Source organism: Dipodomys spectabilis, unplaced genomic scaffold, assembly GCF_019054845.1.
Source record: "Dipodomys spectabilis isolate Male_0828 unplaced genomic scaffold, ASM1905484v1 ptg000289l, whole genome shotgun sequence".
Lineage (NCBI taxonomy): Eukaryota > Metazoa > Chordata > Mammalia > Rodentia > Heteromyidae > Dipodomys > Dipodomys spectabilis.
The window spans coordinates 6,830,388-6,850,416 of record NW_024870966.1 but is presented as its reverse complement, the minus strand read 5'-3'; the positions used below and the strand labels follow the sequence as shown (position 1 = coordinate 6,850,416).

General features: G+C 50.3%; 1 protein-coding gene across 1 annotated transcript in view; it reads right to left on the bottom strand.

Annotated features, from left to right (window-relative positions):
• Positions 1-20,029, bottom strand: part of Dock1 (dedicator of cytokinesis 1) — a 439,069-nt gene that overhangs the window by 283,115 nt on the left and 135,925 nt on the right. The window contains exons 24-25 of the mRNA XM_042701327.1: positions 3,828-3,898; positions 628-734 (exon numbers count right to left, since the gene is read on the bottom strand). Coding sequence (XP_042557261.1) covers positions 628-734; positions 3,828-3,898 — 178 coding nt within the window. The remainder of the gene's footprint in view (positions 1-627; positions 735-3,827; positions 3,899-20,029) is intronic.

The window sequence follows — 20,029 nt, the reverse complement described above, 5'->3', positions numbered from 1 at the left end:
TACTCCACTCAGGGCAGTGAAGAGGAAGGTTGAAGAATTATGCAAAGGTTTTAAGCTTTCAATAAGACTGCTTGACAGGTGTAAAATACTAATTCAATCTGTCCAAATAGAGGAAATGATTAATGAAAAGGATGGGAAGATAATGGAGGGGAATACAAGGCGATGCAGGGGATGAATGACTTTGGGAGTCATTACCATCTGTATTGCTCTGAGTGGGCTCCAGAAAACCCTGCCAAAACACACCAACTTCCTGAGAGGGAAGACCATTCCTGGAAAGTTTCAAGGAAACTTGAGTTTTTTTCACTGCAATCATCTTGATGGCGGCAAGTGATTGCCTCCCCAGGAGAGACAATCACACACTTTAAGGGCTACAATGTATGCTGATTGGACCAGGGCTCAGGTGCTGCACTTAAATTACAAGCCACGAGCCTGTGCCTCTCTTTGTCAATGATCTATTACCTACCTCACAGGTCAATTACTATTCTCTTGCAGGGCTCCAGCTCCCTGTCTGGTGAGGGAGCTGTTCCCGCTGGGACAGCCTCCGCTCTGTGTGGTGAGCAGGAGAGGGGTCACACCTGCACACAGTGAATGATGGGACAATTTAATGGTCTTCAGCGTTCCACTCACCATGTTGTGTAAAGAGGTCACTGTGAACGATTTCGATCAGGCAGTAGAGCTTCTGGATGGTAAGCAAGCCCGTGGGGACGTTGAGGATGAAGTCGGTGAACATCTTGCTACAAGAAAACCCAAGTGGAAAGATTCAGATTCAAGCATGCAGAAAGCATGGCCGTGAAAAAAAATTGTTGGTTTTACTTCATAACCACTAAAAATAGTTACATCTCTCAAATGAGAGGCAGTAACAAGTGTTGGTGAGTATTTCCTACCATGAGGCTGGGAGTGTAAACACTGTGTAGACACTGTGGAAAACAGTCAGGCACATCCACAAAAAGTTACACGCAGTTACTCAGGACTCTGCAATTCCTCTTCTTGGAAAGGAGGAAGTAAAAGAAGGAGAGAGGGAAGAAAAGGTGGCAGGGAGGGAAGGAGGAGAGGGAGGCAGGAAGAGACGGGAGGGAGGGAGGGCTGAGGGAAGTAGGGCAGAGAAGGAGGAATGGGAGGAGGAGGAGCAGGATGTTAAAGGGGAGAGAAAAAGAAAAATAGAAGAGGGAGGGAATAGGAGAAGGAGGAGAGAAAGGATGCGTCTCTTTGTACATGACAAGGTAACGTGATTCATAGCACTCAAAAGGCACTGGCATCCATCAACTGTTGAATGGCAACACAAAATGCTACACAACCAATCCCACAGCTCATCCAAAGGAAAGGGGCGACCTGATCCTTGCCACGACGCAGATGAACCTTGAAAACACAATAAGTAAAGGCTCAGCACTGCTGACTCTATTTCTATGAAAGGAGCAGAAGAGATAAACCCAGTGCCTAAGGCAGGGGATGGGAAATGACAAGGAAATGGCACAAGGGGTCTCATGGGAGTCGTATAAATTCTACAGAATTGGACTCTGCGGCGATGGTGGCACAGTTATGTAAGCAAATTAAAAAATCATGGAACGGAACACTCCAAAACAGGCATTATTTCCATAGCATGGAAATAACATGTTTTTTTTTTTTATTTTTATAAATAGACAACTGACATATGAAGGAATGTAATGAAAATGTGCATTGGAGATATGATGAGATACTGTTCTTTGGCCAAAATGCAGTTTCTATGAAATGCTAATTCAAATGGTAGGGGCACCTGGGAAAACTGACATGACAATGTACGGGCAGAATGCTCATTTGACCTCTCAGAAGGTCACTGGGTAACACTTAGTTTTTAGAAGCTTTTAAGAAAACACAGGACCAAGTAATTCCACTTGTTTAACATCTCTAATGACAACTGGGGTGTGTTCTACAATTAAGTCACAGGAAAGTTTATCCCACTATACTTTGTAATTGGCACAACCCAAGACCTCTCAAGTAGCTTAAAGACTAGAGCCCCGTTCTTCATAATCAGAAAGCCAAGTTGGCCTTGAACCAGTGCCAACAGCCATTGAGTTATCATGGTCAAGCAAAATTAGACTAATAATAGGGCCAGTGCCGGGCCACTGTAGTAAAGATTAATTGACCACCACAGGGAGAGGGCTTGGAGAGAGCTCAGCTGACATAAACAATGGACAGGACCAAATGACCCACTATGAAAGATGCTGAAAATTGTAATGCTGAAGAGGATGTCATGACATAGAAAACAACATGTCTTAAATGAAGGATCTGGTCACAAAACAAGGTTGATCTTGAGGATGAGTGTGAGTGAGTGAGTGAGTGAGTGAGTGTGTGTGTGTGTGTGTGTGTGTGTGTGTGTGTGTGTGTGTGTGTGGTTATTTGGTGGTCATGTTTTATAAAACTGTGAATGTGTTTTCTCAATAGGAACATATATTTGCATGATGTTTATGGTCCCTGGCAAAGCCAGTACAAAAGGCACTGGAGAGGGATACGCAAGCTCCCATAACAAGAGCCGGACTGTGGAAAAGCAGGTCTTCTTGAAGCTCCTGTCAGTGAGTGTTGATGGCAGCCTCTGTGGGCAAGGGGTGGCCACCAGTGTCCAGTGAGGACAATGACCAGACCACGGCTCCATCCACCTCTGAGCTTCCCATATGTGCACCAGGAATGCCCGGAGGGCTCCGTAAGTGCAAAGATGTGAGCCATCATTTCTACTCCAGGGAAGCACATGGGGCGGAACATTCTAACACGCTCCCAGGGGTCATTCAGGCTGCTGTTTGAGGACTACTTTTTAAGAACCATCTGGAAGGAACAGAGTGTGCATATTGCCCTAGGCCCATCACTTCCTCCTTCCATTGTGTGCCACACTACGCCATAATCACATGCTAAGTACGACACACTACGCCATAACCACATGCCAAGTACCCCCAGGAGAAGGAAATAACTGTGTCTCCACTGTGTGTGACACACTAAGCCATAACCACATGCTAAGTCCCCCGGAAGAAGGAAATAACTGTGTCCCCACTGTACACTGGACCTGAGTCAGCACCTCCCTAGATGCCTCCATCCCTCAGTTCCAGAACAATGGCTGTCTTTAATCTAGCTAGACACTAAGGGGCAGAGGGGCACTTACTCTATTTGGGAGATTTTTAAGGGCTGATACAACTGGTGCCACTTATCTGCCCCTGAAAGTCATTCATTATGTCAAATCAAAGCCAAGGGAAAAACAAACAAACCAAAATAGATAAGTACCAACCATGCTATTCTGAACTACAAGGGAGTCCCTGGGAGGAGACATGGCTCCCTGTGGTATAATGGAGACTTGGGTCCCAGCCTCACTTCCCAGCCAGAAAGCCTAGTGCCCACCTTCCTCATAGCACGTGTTAGGGGGCTTTGATTTTAGCATTCCCCAAGATGAGAACTTCTGGGCACTGTGCATGAAGGTCCCAGCTCTCACTCCAGAGCACCCGATGAGAAGCTGTGCATTGACCCGGGACTGGGAAGGCTTTACGTACATTCTCCAGATGCTGGTGACTTAAACCCGGCCCCCACACGTTGAAATCCAAATACTAAAGTATGCAAAATGCCAAGGTTATATCACATCCCCACCGAGTAACAACCTTCCTCCACAAATGTCACTCTGTGGACAGGTGACAGCTTTTCCAAAGAAAGTCACATGGAGCAAGGTGTCACTGAAACAGCAGCAGTGTGCATTCTGGAATGATCCAAACACCGACCGACGTGGTCATGACACAGATCTCAGGCAGTCCTATGAACCAGCATGGCTCACTGCGGCTGGCAATATTGGGCCCCCTCCCCAGCCCCAAGCTACTTACCTGAGCTCCTTGGGATCAAACACCAACTTCACATCATTGACAATTGTGGGCAAGTACTTCAGTGCTGCTCCCTGCAGACCAGAACAAAGAAGGAGGCTGAGCAGGTTGACAAATGTCAATGAAAACTCCAAATTCCAATGAAGAACCAGAGGCAAACAAAAAGAGAAGCGTTGCTTCGAGGGCTAACGGCAACAGAAATAGAGCAAAGGAAAGGTCTGATCCAAGAAAATGGTCTTTTCTTAGACAGTTGTGTTGACACATAATAATTAATGGAAACTAACATTTATCACCTGTAGAGCAAGGAGGTTGAGCCGGTATGCAGTTTGTCTCCTTGAAGCCTCACATTACAAAATGAAGGCCTGTTCCCTACAGCACTCCTCTTATATTACATTGACAGCAACAATTAAAATGGACGGTTTTTGTGATAGTCCTAAAAAGTGTTTTCCTGTACCTATGTATCCCCATTATGTTCTTTAGTAAACATACCTCCTACACTCATAGTTCCAGCTTCTCCCTCAGAGAGTAATGGCAGTGATAGATTCAGTGGACTGTCAGGCACTGAGTAATACCAGGACCCTTGTATATTTTGTTGCTAATGCTAACAGAACTCCTGTGGAGTCGTTAGCTGGGAGAGAAACTGTGATGGAGATATTAATTACTTTGCTCCTGTTCGCAGCCATGAGTGAGCTAAGCAAAAGAAATTCAATTTGAGGGAAGTCAGAGACTCCAAGCCTTTTGTTCTACCTGTTGGGTAGCATTCCTGATATTACATGTTCTACCTGTGACCCTGGGCGACTCCTGTTCAGGATTAGCTCTATCCCCCTAAAAAGCACGTGGCTCACACCAAGCCCTTCAAGGGATTGCAGAAAAGCTCAGAATCAAAGGGAAGACAGAGCAAGATGACACTTGAGACACAGAGGAACACGATGCCTCTTATATAAACAATGGATAACACTGCTCTCCAGAAGCAAGTGGCCAGAAACCAACTTTGTGAACACCACCCTGAACATACATGCTCCCAGTCTCCTAACACCGCTGCCAAACAACTTCCATTCCCTAACTCACACACTGCACAAATGTTCATTTTAAATACATGCTGGGTCTCAAATGAATAATTCAGGAGTACAATACTTATAGAAGAAAACATTTGTGAACTTCAGACCAAGCAAAGATTTCTCAGGTACGAACCTAGCTGCACAGTTTGCAAAAGAAAACACCCAAAACAAGAGCTCAGACTGGAAAAGGTGCCTTGCTGATGGAAGAGCAGACCCTAGCGACAAATCAGCTCCTGGTAAAAGCTCATATAGAAGATGAAGAAAGAATGCAATCTCCATAATGAAACCAGCTCTTGCACTGAAGAAAAATAGACAGAAGACCTGAAGATCTTCTCTAGGGAAGAAAGAGGATGCAAATACACACCTGAAGCTGTTTGGTACCACACCTCAGGAAAACACAAATGGAAACCACAATGATGTACCACTATGCCTATCAAAACTGACACCAGCTAGAAGAGAGCGATGTGTGTCTATACATCCAGTGGGCCTGAGTACATCAGTGGTAGCTCTACCTTAGAAACGAACTTAGTAGCTTCTTCCTATGAGACCTGCTTGGCCAAAGACTAGGCAGTGTGGCCCTGGGTATTTCCCATTGGAGAAGTGGGGGGGAGGGGGGGAAGCTGTGCCTATGGACGTTCTCAGAAATGATATGTGTAACAAAACTACAAACAACCCAAAATTCCCCCAAGAAACCACACACACACACACACACGCACATGTACACACACACACACACACCCCAGATGCACTTGCATAAGTAAAACATTAAGTCAGAGTCAAAAGGCACACAATGTGTGATTCCATTTCAACCGTCTTGTAAAAGTCTAAACTTCAGAGACACAAGAAATCTTAGCAGATGCAGGGAGGCGGGCAGGGCTGGAGGAATGTCTCCAGGGAGGGAAACGCCTTATAGGAATCCTTACAGGATGTCTTTGTGGAAACAACAATTAAGAAATACCTTGCCTGGATATATATCCGTTCCTGGCATGGCACACATAAGACTTAGGTAGAAAGATTCAATCACAGCAGACGAGTATAAGCTCCTAATCTATCCATGTGACATCCTCTACACATCCGACATGTTGCAGAAGCTCAATGAAAACCACTGACACCTTGAGTCCTCAGGACACGCTCTGCAGGGCAGTAGTGCACGGCCCCCCTTCCACAGATGAGACCGCCAAGGCACAATGGCTGGGATCCCCACAGCTCCCACTGCAGCAGTCCACCCCAGCCACTGGTCAAACACCACATCTGCGCTCATCACAAACATCCACCTGGGAGTCAGGGAGACAGAGGGCAGGTGGTCATTTTTACCCACAGGCCTCCACTGCCCATGGCAGGATGACTTTTACCCATAGGTCCCCACCGCAGATTATGGGGTGATCTTCTTTGTAAGAGTTAACTCTGTCCTTCAGTGCCAAACACACTGAGCCATTCCAGTCAGCTCCAGTTAGCTGTGATTGAAAAAAAAAAATTAAACAGAAATAATTTCATTCTGGTTTCAGACGTTCTGCTTGGATGACCTCAGACTTAGCTTGGAAAATATATATCATAATATTTAATAATAAGCCTTTGTCCAGGCCGATTGCTAAAGTGCCTTGTTTAGTCGGTGGATGATCAGAGGGGAAGGGATGCACAAGATGCACGCATTTTATGCTGCACCTGACAAAGCAGGATGCATGCATTTTATACTGCACCCGATGAAGCGTCCTGTGTGCAGCCACTTCATAAACACCACTCCCCATGGACAGAGCAGATAGTGACAAACCAGACAGCCACAGAAGCCCAACTTCGGCTGGCCGGGGACACCACCACACACTGTGTTTAGAAGAGTAGCTGGCGCACTGGGCGGGGCCTGTATCCCACAGGCTTCCCCCACGCAGGGGTGTCCCAGGGAAGTGCACAGCGGCTCTGCAGGATCAGCTGGGGCACAGCCAGCCAGGGAGCCGCAGCACGGGTGAAGGGAGAACACTGCGTGTCACCCCACACGCTGAGCACAGAATGGAGCAACGCTCTGGAGCCCCCAGCGATGTGACACCGGCTCTGGGACCTTCCACAGCACTGCCATGATTCTCCCGCAGAGTCCAGGGTGCTTGCTTCCCAGAGATCCAACGGCAGCTGCACCCCTGTCCCAGCATGCTTTGCAGAGCCCTCTTCCTCCCAAGCACCACACCTGCCAGCCACTGGACTGGCTGCCCGTGTACACCGCCACTGATTGACCCAACAGACACCTGACCTCTTCCAAGACGCTCCTCTCCCTCACTGCCCCCTTCCAAAAAGCCACAAAGCTCAGTCCATCCTGAGATTAACCTTCCGTTTCTGCCACCTTCTCCCTTCTGCTGACACCAGCCGGTCAGGTGTTCGTGTCACGCCACAGCCTGCCTCCACTGCTACCTCTCGGTTCACTCCCTGCTGGCCCCCAGGACAACTGAATGCCTCTGCTCTTATGGAAAGGGAGACCTGGCCAGCATCCCTGGGGTGTCCTGGGGGCGCCTCCCCTCCCTGGGCGAGGTCACCCTCCGAGCCTGCTTCACCTCGTCCACCTTCTGCAGAGGATGGTGCTCACGTTGTCACCTCTTCCTGAGCGCCTCGTTCCCTCCACTCCATAGACCCGCTGCGGCTGACAGCTGACCAGGCGTGCCTCACATACACCTCGCTTTCTCCAGTACTCCGGGATGATAGTTAGGTACCCCAAGGCTTTCCCTCTGCAGACAGCAAGCCAAGGATCTCCTCGGCCCTGGGCCTCGCAGAGACCATGGGCCTGGCCAGACTCCATGACGTCCGGATGAACGGGAGGCGCTGGTGCATTCGCCTCCTTGCTCTCAAGAGTGCAGCCAGGCCCATCCCGTCCCAGGGAAGGGAGGAAGGGCAGGCCCTCTCAGAGGGTGCTGGCTGGGCAGCACCAGAGCGCCTGCCTACAGAGTCACCCGCCAGCACCCCACAGCACACCAGCCACCCGCCAGCACCCCACACCACACCAGCCAGCACCCCACATTATACCAGCCACCCACCAGCACCCCACAGCACACCAGCCACCCGCCAGCACCCCACACCACACCAGCCACCCGCCAGCACCCCACAGCACACCAGCCACCCGCCAGCACCCCACAGCACACCAGCCACCCGCCAGCACCCCACACAGCACACCAGCCACCCGCCAGCACCCCACAGCACACCAGCCACCCGCCAGCACCCCACACCACACCAGCCACCCGCCAGCACCCCACAGCACACCAGCCACCCGCCAGCACCCCACAGCACACCAGCCACCCGCCAGCACCCCACACAGCACACCAGCCACCCGCCAGCACCCCACAGCACACCAGCCACCCGCCAGCACCCCACAGCACACCAGCCACCCGCCAGCACCCCACACCACACCAACCAGCACCCCACATTATACCAGCCACCCACCAGCACCCCACAGCACACCAGCCACCCGCCAGCACCCCACACCACACCAGCCACCCGCCAGCACCCCACACCACACCAGCCAGCACCCCACAGCACACCAGCCAGCACCCCACAGCACACCAGCCAGCACCCCACAGCACACCAGCCACCCACCAGCACCCCACACCACACTAGCCAGCACCCCACAGCACACCCGCCAGCACCCCACAGCACACCAGCCACCCGCCAGCACCCCACACCACACCAGCCACCCGCCAGCACCCCACAGCACACCAGCCACCCGCCAGCACCCCACAGCACACCAGCCACCCGCCAGCACCCCACACAGCACACCAGCCACCCGCCAGCACCCCACAGCACACCAGCCACCCGCCAGCACCACAGAGCACACCAGCCACCCGCCAGCACCCCACAGCACACCAGCCACCCGCCAGCACCCCACAGCACACCAGCCACCCGCCAGCACCCCACACCACACCAGCCAGCACCCCACAGCACACCAGCCACCCGCCAGCACCCCACAGCACACCAGCCACCCGCCAGCACCACAGAGCACACCAGCCACCCGCCAGCACCCCACACAGCACACCAGCCACCCGCCAGCACCACAGAGCACACCGGCCACCCGCCAGCACCACAGAGCACACCGGCCACCCGCCAGCACCACAGAGCACACCGGCCACCCGCCAGCACCCCACAGCACACCGGTCACCCGCCAGCACCCCACAGCACACCGGCCACTCGCCAGCACCCCACAGCACACCGGCCACCCGCCAGCACCCCAGAGCACACCGGCCACCCGCCAGCACCACAGAGCACACCGGCCACCCGCCAGCACCACAGAGCACACCGGCCACCCGCCAGCACCCCACACAGCACACCGGCCACCCGCCAGCACCACAGAGCACACCAGCCACCCGCCACCACCCCACACCAGCCACCCGCCAGCACCCCGCACAGCACACCAGCCACCCGCCAGCACCCCGCACAGCACACCAGCCACCCGCCAGCACCCCACACCACACCAGCCACCCGCCAAGCACCCCACAGCACACCAGCCACCCACCAGTGCCCCACAGCACACGAGTCACCCACCAGCACCCCACAGCACACTGGCCACCCGCCAGCACCCCACACCACACCAGCCACCCGCCAGCACCCCGCACAGCACACCAGCCACCCGCCAGCACCCCACAGCACACGAGTCATCCGCCAGCACCCCACACCACACCAGCCACCCGCCAGCACCCCACGCCACACCGGCCACCCGCCAGCACCCCGCACAGCACACCAGCCACCCGCCAGCACCCCACAGCACACGAGTCACCCACCAGCACCCCACACAGCACACCGGCCACCCGCCAGCACCCCACACAGCACACCAGCCACCCCCAAGCACCCGGCTCCATGCAGGCCTGTGGCATCGCCCACCCGTGCTAAGGACCACATCTTGTTTTGCCCACTTGGAACCAGCAAGGCTTCCACATCCTCGGAGGAGCTGGCTGCCACACAGAATTCAGGTCTCCCTCAAGAAGAGGGCCGTCCCTCACATCAAGAGTATTGTCAAGATAGGATGCACCCAATGTAGACACTGGGCACTGCTGTGTGGGTGGACAGCACTGGGCAGGCAGCATGCTACAGACAGACGCTCACAGGAGCCCTGACACCAGCAAAACCAGTGATCAATACAACCCCCCTCCTGAGGTCCCCGGGAGAGGGAAATACTTTGTGTGCATGGTAAGTAGACTCAGGATTCCAGCACAACGGTGACACTAGCAGCTCCCAGTGGGAGACCACGGATGGACACACGTATGCATGCGGTCAAGGGAACGTCAACCGAGGGGACATCCTGAGCAGAAGGGCGCTTGAGGCGTGAATCTTTACCGAGGGAGACCTTCCGAAGCCGACCCTTTGTGCACACAGAGGTGGGGATGAGAGAAACAGAAGGTATTTAAGGCTTTGCCTGGCCTTGTGTGATGCTCCGTGGTTTTTCTTACACCAGTGAAGGTCTTTATGGAAGCAAAACCCTGTTCAGCACGTGCCAGGCTCTTCCACACTCTGGCGAGGAGCTGGCCGCCAGCCTCCCCTGGTCCCCGGGCACCGCACAGAGGCACAGCCACCCGTGCCTTGTCAGGGACCGTGGAGAGGGTGGAATGCAGGACAAGGCGGTGGTGCCCAGTAGCTGGGCGGAGGGGGCGCCTCTTGTTCACCTCTTAGAGCTGGGGACCTGGATCTGGCCACGCCCCACAGCAGAGAAGAGCCCTGTTCCGGAATCTGAGGATGTCACCAACTTTCGGCTTGGTTTATTTATCTGCTGTTCACTAAGCCATAAGCAGATTTACAAGTAAGTATTTGCTTCTGAAGCAAGTTACTTCTTCCTAATTATTTTTAAACCCAACAAAATTAACATGATAGCCGTTTAAGACCTCACTTGAGTTTTTCTTCACGCTTGCTGCAGCTTTGGTGTGTCCACTGCAGGATGGAAAGGACCACATCTGAAGGGCTCCAGGGACATCCCTGAGGTGCACTGACCCCACAGTACTCAGGGGCTCCACACCCGAGTCCACACACATCCAGGAAAGCAAAATGCAACAGGGATCCCAGCACTGAGCTCCGCTCGCAAGCCAGAGAGCCACGGGAACGTGGAAACGGAATTGTACGAGAACACAGGCAGCCATTGGGTGTTCCTCTTAAACGGCCCTTCTCTTAATATCTAGGCAAGCAGGACTCACAGCAATCAGCAATCGCTACCCTTAAGAAGAAAAGAGAGGTCCAGGCAGAATCACATGTACGAGGAACACAGTGAAACCTAAGTTTTTGAGAGGAAAAGTGGGAAACTCATGAAAGAACTCTGAGAGGGCAGAAAGTGCTAAAAGTTTCTTAATTGCTAAATAGTTTGGGTTAAAGAAATTAAATAAATGTTATACTCTAAGCCAATTTTATTGCTAAGCTTCTCATGAGAATGCCAACTTAATACAAACTGTAAAACAAAACAAAAAAAATGTTCTTTCTAGTGAGCATCAGCTAAACATTATAAGTGTCTCCAGCTAAAAATATTACTACTGCTGATGAGTAATAGATACTATTTTAGGGTAAAGTTCAGGCTACATTATTCAGTATAATTATTTTAATTAAATCCATTAGCATATCTTTATATAAGATTAGGCAAGCTATCGGTGATACAAAATAAATTTTTCTTGAATAATGTATGAAGCAATTATTAATTTACATATTTCTGGAGAAAATGCATATTAAAAGATGCCATTTGAAGGTTTTTGAGCTAAAACATACATGTCTACAAATTCTCCTTCTGGACTGAGGTGTTCCATCTTTGGAAGGTTGGAGGCAGAGACAAACACTCAGAAAGACTAGACTCTCTGGAAGAAAAAGTTGAACAAGGCCCCTCCAGCATTAGGGTGACCCCGGCCCAGCAGGGCTGAATTGTGTCGCATGACAAGTGGCCAGATGTGATGGCTTGACTAAGCTACAGGCAGCCCTTTTAGCAGCCGAGGATGTGCCAGGTGGTATACTCTTGTTTGAATCCACAACAGAGAAAAACGGGGAGAGGATGTCTGCTCAACTTCTTGGGTCCTATTAAATAATCACAACTTACATCTTCAGTTACTTAAATCTAAGCACAGACTTTTCCTTGTCACCAATGTTCCTTGAAGCAGATTCCAATCTTTCTGATAGCATTCTTCTTCTCTTTGTCAATCCCTTGGGTCATTGAGCTGCTGGGGGGTTTTTATGGCTTGCGTGAACATCTGCACATCTACTCACCACAAAGCCCAAGCCAAGAAATTAACAAAGAAGGATAAGCTTGAAAACATTTTTCAGTAAACCCAACTGTAGCTTCCATGGTTCAAAGTCCATTGGCTATGCCAGCTGGGAGTCTCACAAGTTTAATAGGTAGAGAGCTGTGGTCTTCACTGTACAGGGATGCCTTCACCATTTCAGTCATACACACACATGCATGCATGCAAAAACATCCTTGAACACTTGTTCGGTTATACACATGCATGCATAAACATCCATAAACACTTGCACACATGCATAATTATGTGCTGCATGAATGGTCCACGCATGCATGCATGTGCGCACAGGCACATGTGTGTCCATGCATGTATGTGTGCACATGCATGTACCTGCACACGTCTACGTGCACACCCATACATATACCAGGCACACATAGACACATGCACATACAATAGCTTTCTTGTCCATGTAGTTATGTAACCAAGAAGTCTGTATCGCACGCCAGACTTCAGCCCTGAAGACCTGGTCCAGCAAGTTCCAGGGGCTGGTCCACTCTGGCCATATGACCCTATCCTCTGTGTCTAGTCCAGGGCTAAATAAAACTCTGCTCTCTGTCCCCAAATCATTATGGGGATGTGCAGCCAAGGTTCCCAAGTGGTATATCCTCTTGTCCCACTGCTGGGCACAGAAAAAGCCAAGTGAGAGCCTAAGGCCTGCGTTCCAGCCTCATATCAGCACCAAAAAGGCCAGGGGCTACAGCCCACACCTGTCAGCTCAGCTATGGCAGGATGCATAAATAGGAGATTCGAGGTTCAGGTCAGCTGGGTAAAAAGTGAGACTATCTCAGAGCCCCATCTACCACTCAAGGTGTCACTTAAGCAATAGACACCCATCTAGTAAACTGTGAACTCCAGAGTCCAAAACCAAGTTGCTGCCACCCCCAAAGAGAGGTGCACTCATATCCTCCTGATCTGGGCTGGCTCAGCCCTCGGTACTGCCACATAGTCCACTCACAATTCTCCTAGCCTCAGGTTCCTCATGCTACCTGCATAAAACCGGCTGAGACACCCCAGTGGCTATGCCTAGGAGCTGACTGAAGCTGAGAGAGAATCTAATTCGATGCTGAGCATCGGGGAAACAGACGTGGGTAGAGATGCACAGAATGCATGTACAGACCAAGGCAGGCCTGCAGCAATGCTGCTGCAGTTGAAGGCTCACCGCAGACTGCCTGGAGGTTAGCCGAGCCCCACACACCCACCCACCCACCTAGGCTGGAAAGGCAGCAGGGGGTCTCTGCCCAGTGCCTTCAGAGAGCATAGTCCTGCCAACGCCTTGGCCTCTAGCGTCTAGCTTCCGGAAGCATCCAGGGGTAAGCTCATACCACTCCCGGCCACTCGGGATGTGTTCATTTGCTAAAACAACAGGAAAGAGAAACAGCACCCAGGCCAAGACCAAAAGACATTATCTTAAGTCCAAGATTTCCCCATTACCTGCAGTAAAAGATCAGGATTTGTTTTGATTTTCATTTTGTTTCTGACCTAAATCTTTGCAAAACCCAAGAAAAAAATGCGTTTTGTAGACGCTGAAATGCCATTTGGATGGCACAGTAGTGTAAGATCATTGTGAAACTACCTCAAGATGATGACCCTCAAAGCCTGTCCTCATCTCCCCAACGAAGCACTCACCAAGATCCACACACAGACCATGGGCAAGGGAGCAAGGCTGGCATGCCGACAGACTAGGAGTACTGGGCCAGAGGCTTTGCCTTGCTCAGCAGTGAAAGAGCCAGGTTTATGAATCCCATCTCCAACCTGCCATTTCCTCCCCACCCCTCATCCAGCCCAAAGCTCCTGGCTCTATTGCAGCTGGGACGGCTCCACTTCCTTCAGTGATGCCACCACGCTGGAGCTCTGTGAGGACAAAGCCCTGGGCACAGGCGACTCCTGAGCAATGGACACACAGCCAGGAGCTGAGGAGCAGAAATGGTGGCGTGGATCCATCTGAACAATTTAAACGTAAACAGAGCGCTGCAAGACCAGAAGAGCTGACACCACAGCAGGAGTTGAGACATCGCTGCCCTCATGCTTACTGATGCCAACACCACTCAGCATCTTCCAGAGGGAACCTCCAATGAGCAGTCACTGGGACACTCCTGGGAGGGGGGTCTATGCACAGCTGGAACGCCATCATTCCTCCGGGGGCACAGGTGACGCCCTCATGACCACCCAGGGAGACTCCACACTGCAAGCTCCTCTGTGCAACACGGAACCAGAAACGCCACCTTCTGACACCGTGTCCTCCTGAAAAGACACAGATCCATGCAAATTCAAATCTTAAGGCTGACTTTTATCCTGTGACTCTGCCCTGCCTCTTCCAGACAATCCTCTCTGTGGCCCAGACACAGACACAGCATTCTGGTACCTTGAGCCCTGACTTTCTAGGAAGAGCCTAAATATCTGAAGGCATAAAAGACAGCCCTGGTTCAACCTGCAGCGAAAGGTCTGGGATTCTTGGCAGTCATTAAAATGAAATACTTGAAATAATTAATATATGCAAGAAAACATCTGTTTAGCTCACAGGTTTGGAGTTCCCAACTCAAGCCAGTGAACTCTTTGCTCTGGGCTTCTGTTGGGATGGCAGGGGGGTGGGGGCTGCTTACTTACAAGAGTAAATGGTGAGGAGCTTGTGGTAGAACAAACCATTCATCTCCCAGCCAAGAAAACAAGGAGGAAAAGGAAGAGTGTATGCTACGGTCCTACATCCTACAGAACCCCATGATGTACAGATGGCGGCTAGGCACAGTCTCCTAGCGGATGCTCGCCTCCCAAGCTTTAACTCACGAGCTTTGGGGGACAGACAACATCCAAACCTCACCGAATATAATTTTCACAAATAACATTTTTAAAAGGGAAGATCCCCAGGCCAAACCACATGACAACAAGGAATCACAGGGGAGGAGTTCATATGTATGAATGAAACTATTAAAAGACTGTCTTTTCTCAACGAGTTCAACTGGCGGCCCACCCAGCAGGTCGACACACCCAGGGTATGTACCCCAAAGCACTAAAACCCACAGGTGTTAAAACAAAATCCCACATGAGAATGTTCCCAGTGACCTTGCACACACAGCCAAGGCAGAAGAATCAGGCATCCCACAAAAACACACAGATAAAATGCAACAGGCAGAGCCTCACAACGCTGGACACTGCAGCCACCAAAGGGCAAGTACTGACTCAGAACACAGTGTGCGTGAATCCCAGACAGCTCAGGAAAACAAGGGGCGCGGGGAGGGGGGCACACACCTCCTCTTCTGGCATCATTCGGTGAAATCAATAGATTAGTAGTTGCTGGGGAAGGGCGGAGAGAAGGCAGGATTTCCTTGAAGGTGATGGACATACTCTGAAACAACACAGTGGTGATGGACACAAAGAAGATAAGGTCAGTGGCCTCCGTGACAAGGACCGGTGCAAGGGAAGATGGTTGCAAAGATGAACTTTTCTGTTATGTGTTTGAACACAATGGAAATCTGAAAATATCCAGCTCCCAAAGGCTGGCTGACATAAGCCGTGTGTCTAGGCCACAGCCTGTGACTAAACACGCAAAGGTCTCCAGGGGTAACACGCACGAGCCAAGGAGACACCAGGCTGCCTTGGGTGGCCTTTAATATGGACACGGGGAGAGTCACCGTGTCAGTGAGTTCCCATGCCATTTTCCACTAAGCTGGAGTGTGGGCGTCCCCTGAGCAAGCCCCCACCAACAGCACCCAGCTGAAGGATCAAGACAGGGAACCAGAAACAAGAGCCAACCCAGCACCCAGGCGCAGGCCAGCATCCAAAGCCAACGGCTCCTCTCCAACCCCTGAGCCCACTCACATCCTCATCTTCCTGTAGCCATTTTCAACTATTTTCCGATTAGTGCTTGACGAACACCTTGATCAGGAAAGATAAAACACAAACATCCCAATTCACAACTTTTTTAAAAAAAATGTGCTCAGGGATGTCAGGAAGACAAGTTTCTAAATCTTGCCAAAATAGAGAAAAAGGAAAGCCCCTATCCTCGAAGCGAAAGCAGCCTGGGAGAATTCAAAATCTCCAGGCACATGCACTCCCTTCACAAATGCTACCCCAACATCACATGAAGAGCCACAGATTTTTTTTTCTTTCATGCGAGTGTTTCTAACATATTTATAAGATTATTTCTTTGTTGCTTTGTATGTCCCTCCCCCACGGTAGAACCCCTGCTTTCACTGTATTTGATATTGGTATAATTTGTGGAGGGGAAGGGGAAAAACAAATCATTTAAATAGGGATACAGGTGGACCCATTGCAACAATGAGATGTACAAGTCATATGTCGAAAACAAACTTTACAATTTTGGTAGGGAGGGGGGAGGGTTGGGCGGGGGGGGGGGGGCGGGGGGGGAGGATGGGATGGGAAGGGGAAACAAAGGAGGAGGCTACAATGCTTGATAAGAAATGGACTCATTATCTTGCCCATGTAATTGTAACCCCTCTGTATAGTATTTTCACAATTTAAAAAAAAAAGAGCCACAGATGCCACAAACCCCCACGTGGGCCACAGACAGCCACTGAGCTGGGCCGGGACCACCCCTCCTCAGGAAGGAGGCCTATGACAGTCCATTCTCCAGCCAGGAATCCGTGAAACCGCCTTCAGAAGACAGGCACACATCAGAGCGTGGTGGGGACTGGGGCGAGGCTGGCTTTCATTCTCCAGTCCCTGTCCAGCCCACGGAGCTGGTGGGCCCAGGAGAGGCAGCTCCATGGGCTCTGAGGGGCACTGCCTGGGAACAATGGCCCAGCATCCACACAGGTGCCTCACTATGCCCACTCAGACCCTAGGCCTCTTCCCTGTGCTCTCCCCCTCCCTTCTGTCTCACAGCCCACAGAGCAGGGACATGGGCATGTGAACCCAGGCTCCCGACCCCTGCCCTAGGTCCCTGGCCTTGCGTTCCTGATGAGCTTCCTCAGGGCCTAAGACTTGCTGGGACTCATTGCCACTCAAACCATCCCTTGCAGGAAATCAACACAGGGCCTGCTGGTTCCATTTCCCACTTAGACACTGGCTTGTTGCCTCTCCCATGTACTTCCTCATCACAGCCCTGTGGGGGCTGCCCTGGACCCTCTAGGATGGACCCATATGGTCCCCACCAGCTCTGCAGGACCTCCCTACAACCATGCATCATGGATAGTGTGTTCTGCAATCATGGCCAGAAATAGAAAAGGCCAGGCATAGCCACCGTCACTGGCTTTCACTCCTCATTCACTGACCCCACCTAAACATCTGGCTGGCTGAAAACATGAGCTAACATTCCACAGAAGGACGGCCGTGGAGGCTGTTGAACCCACTGGAAATAAATGCCCAATGCAGGGGCTTTCCAGCTTCTGTTTAATAGAAGTTGTAGCCTCTGAGAGAGGTGCAGCGTGGGCCGTGCGCAGGTACAGCACTCTTCCGGCCTGTGCCTCTAAAGGGTGATACAATTAAAGATGAGAATCACCAAGGAGAAGTCACAGAAATGAATTCTAATGGGCTTCTCCCAGGCCCTGGCTTCAAGTTCATTTTTCTGGGTTACACAAATGACATAAAGCATACCTTTCATGTTGCCTTCTCTGCACAGTTCACACAAATTGGAAGTTATTAGGAAAGCACTATCATCATTGTCATTCTCGGGTGTAATCAGAAAAGTGATAGATTAATTTCAACCAATGCAAGATCTCACAGAAAGACCTAAGCCAGGACAAACTAGGAAGAGTGCCAGGGCTTCTTCTGGGCATCTTCAAGCCAGTCTAACAGCATGAGTAGCTTCTGGGGCTGCGTTTGACACAGATGGGAGCAGCACCCCCGTTTGCAAAGGTGTCCCAGAAAAGAGGGTCCTGCCTGCTCCAGAGGGACAAAGTGGCAACTCCCAAAACTGACAGAAGGAGAGAGAGAATGTCACCGGGCACGAAGGTAAGCAGTGTAATCAGGGAAATGACGATCTCTTTGATGTTTCACGATGACCCAAACATACACTAATGACAAATAAGAGACACATGATGGTAGCTAGCTTGTTACCAAGTTCAGCAAAATTTGGGATAAATTTTACAATTACATGTAATTGTAAAATTACAGCCAACATCAAAAGAAGAAATAAAAAAAAAACCTGTAGCTTTCACTTTGTATTTGTAAGAGGTGACTTAGAGCAAACCAGAGAAAACTTTAAAATTAAATACAAACACAATGATAAGAAAATAATTATATTTACTGGAAAATGAAATGACAAGGCCATCAAAGAAGATTAGATAATTCAGCTCTGGGATCTGGAATGGTCTATGAATTTGACAAACACACAGTCCATAAAAATAAAGCCAGGAAAAAGAAAGCTTAGCATGAGCTTCCCATTTATACCCAAGATTAGAATCGGTAACCAAAGCATCATGTATCTATTTAGCAACCAGTTAATATGGAAATCGCTAATACTTTATATAGATGGCTGTAAAGCAGCTCTGTGAGGTTACTTGCAAACCATCAGTGTCACCTCAGCAAGATAAGGCTAGATCCCAAAACCACAAAGCACTTGAGCAAGAGATGGAGATGGTGTTAGGTTGAGACTAACCTTACTCTGCATTCCTTTCTAGTTAATACTTTTAAGAATGTGAACTGAGGCATACATAGGTACCAACCCCCTTGTGAAATGATCTCCCAGTCACATCCTCACAGGCGTCTCTGATGTCAGTATGTCACTGTCACTGCCATCCACTGGCCTTTAACATAAAGTCCTTTGTCAGGGCATTTTTGACAAAGCACAGGAATGTTTTCCCAAAAGCCACAAGTGCCCATTTAGAAAATATTAGCAGTGGTTGCTGTCAGTTAGGTACATATTCATGATCTTTCATGAGCTCTACAACATAGCCAGTTGCTCTATTTTTAACATGACCTTTAAAAGGCTTATTTAAAATGACATCCAACAATTGTATTCATGCCAGCAGGAAAATGCCAAATATATGTTAAGTTTGCTTCTTTTTTTATTCGTTCTGCTATGTAACTTCCAAAATCGTGCCAAGACTTGGGTGGGTGTGTGTGTGTGTGTGTGTGTGTGTGTGTCTGTCTGTAGTTCTGTGTGTGTGCATGCAGATGTGAGTACCAACTCTTAGGAACAGAACAAGAGTGTTAGAAGGCGCTAAAGCAAAGGTGAATGGACTTCCACTGATCTCCACTGACCAGTATGGAGCAAATGCAGGGGCTGCAGGTGTGGACTGTCTCATTAAGGAGGCCAAGGCGGGTTCCCCTCCGAGACCACAGAGACTCTTCCAGCTCTGGGTCCCAGGACCTGCAGGGAGTTTCCTCCGACACCAGCACAGCTCCTCACCGAGGGCGGGGCTGTGTCCATCCACTGCCTCTCCTTGCAGGCCGCCCTCTCCTCACTCTCTGAGACCCTGAGGCTTTCCAGGCACCCAGCATCTGGCCTTTAACTGATGCTGGAAAATCTTTGTTTAAATGATACATGCATGAGTAAAATCACCAAAAGGCACCTAAGAAAAACAAAACACACCAGGTAAAGGGGCACAATACAGACAGAGAAGCAGGAAAGGAGGCCAGTGACTGAAGGAGTTCAGCACCCTAATTCCTGAGGGCAACCTGGGACATGCCACTACCAGCTGCCAGCTGGGTGGAAGAGGAGGGGTAAAATACACATTTTACAGCAAATGAAAGCTTTAAAAATTTAGACCTGTTCCCAATTAAGAGACCGAATCCCTCCCAAATTAAGATCTGGACATTCTTTCTTAAACAAAATGACAGTCACCATAATCACAGTTGGTTGAGGTGTTTTATTTTGAGGGATAGCACACTGCTCTGAACAGAACAGTCAGCTTTCTATCACCCCCCTCTCCCTCTCTACCTTGCCCCGTGTAAGAAATCCATGTCTATAGTGCTGCCTGACACCTACAAGGCTACAAGATCTCTAGTAAAAAAAAAAAAT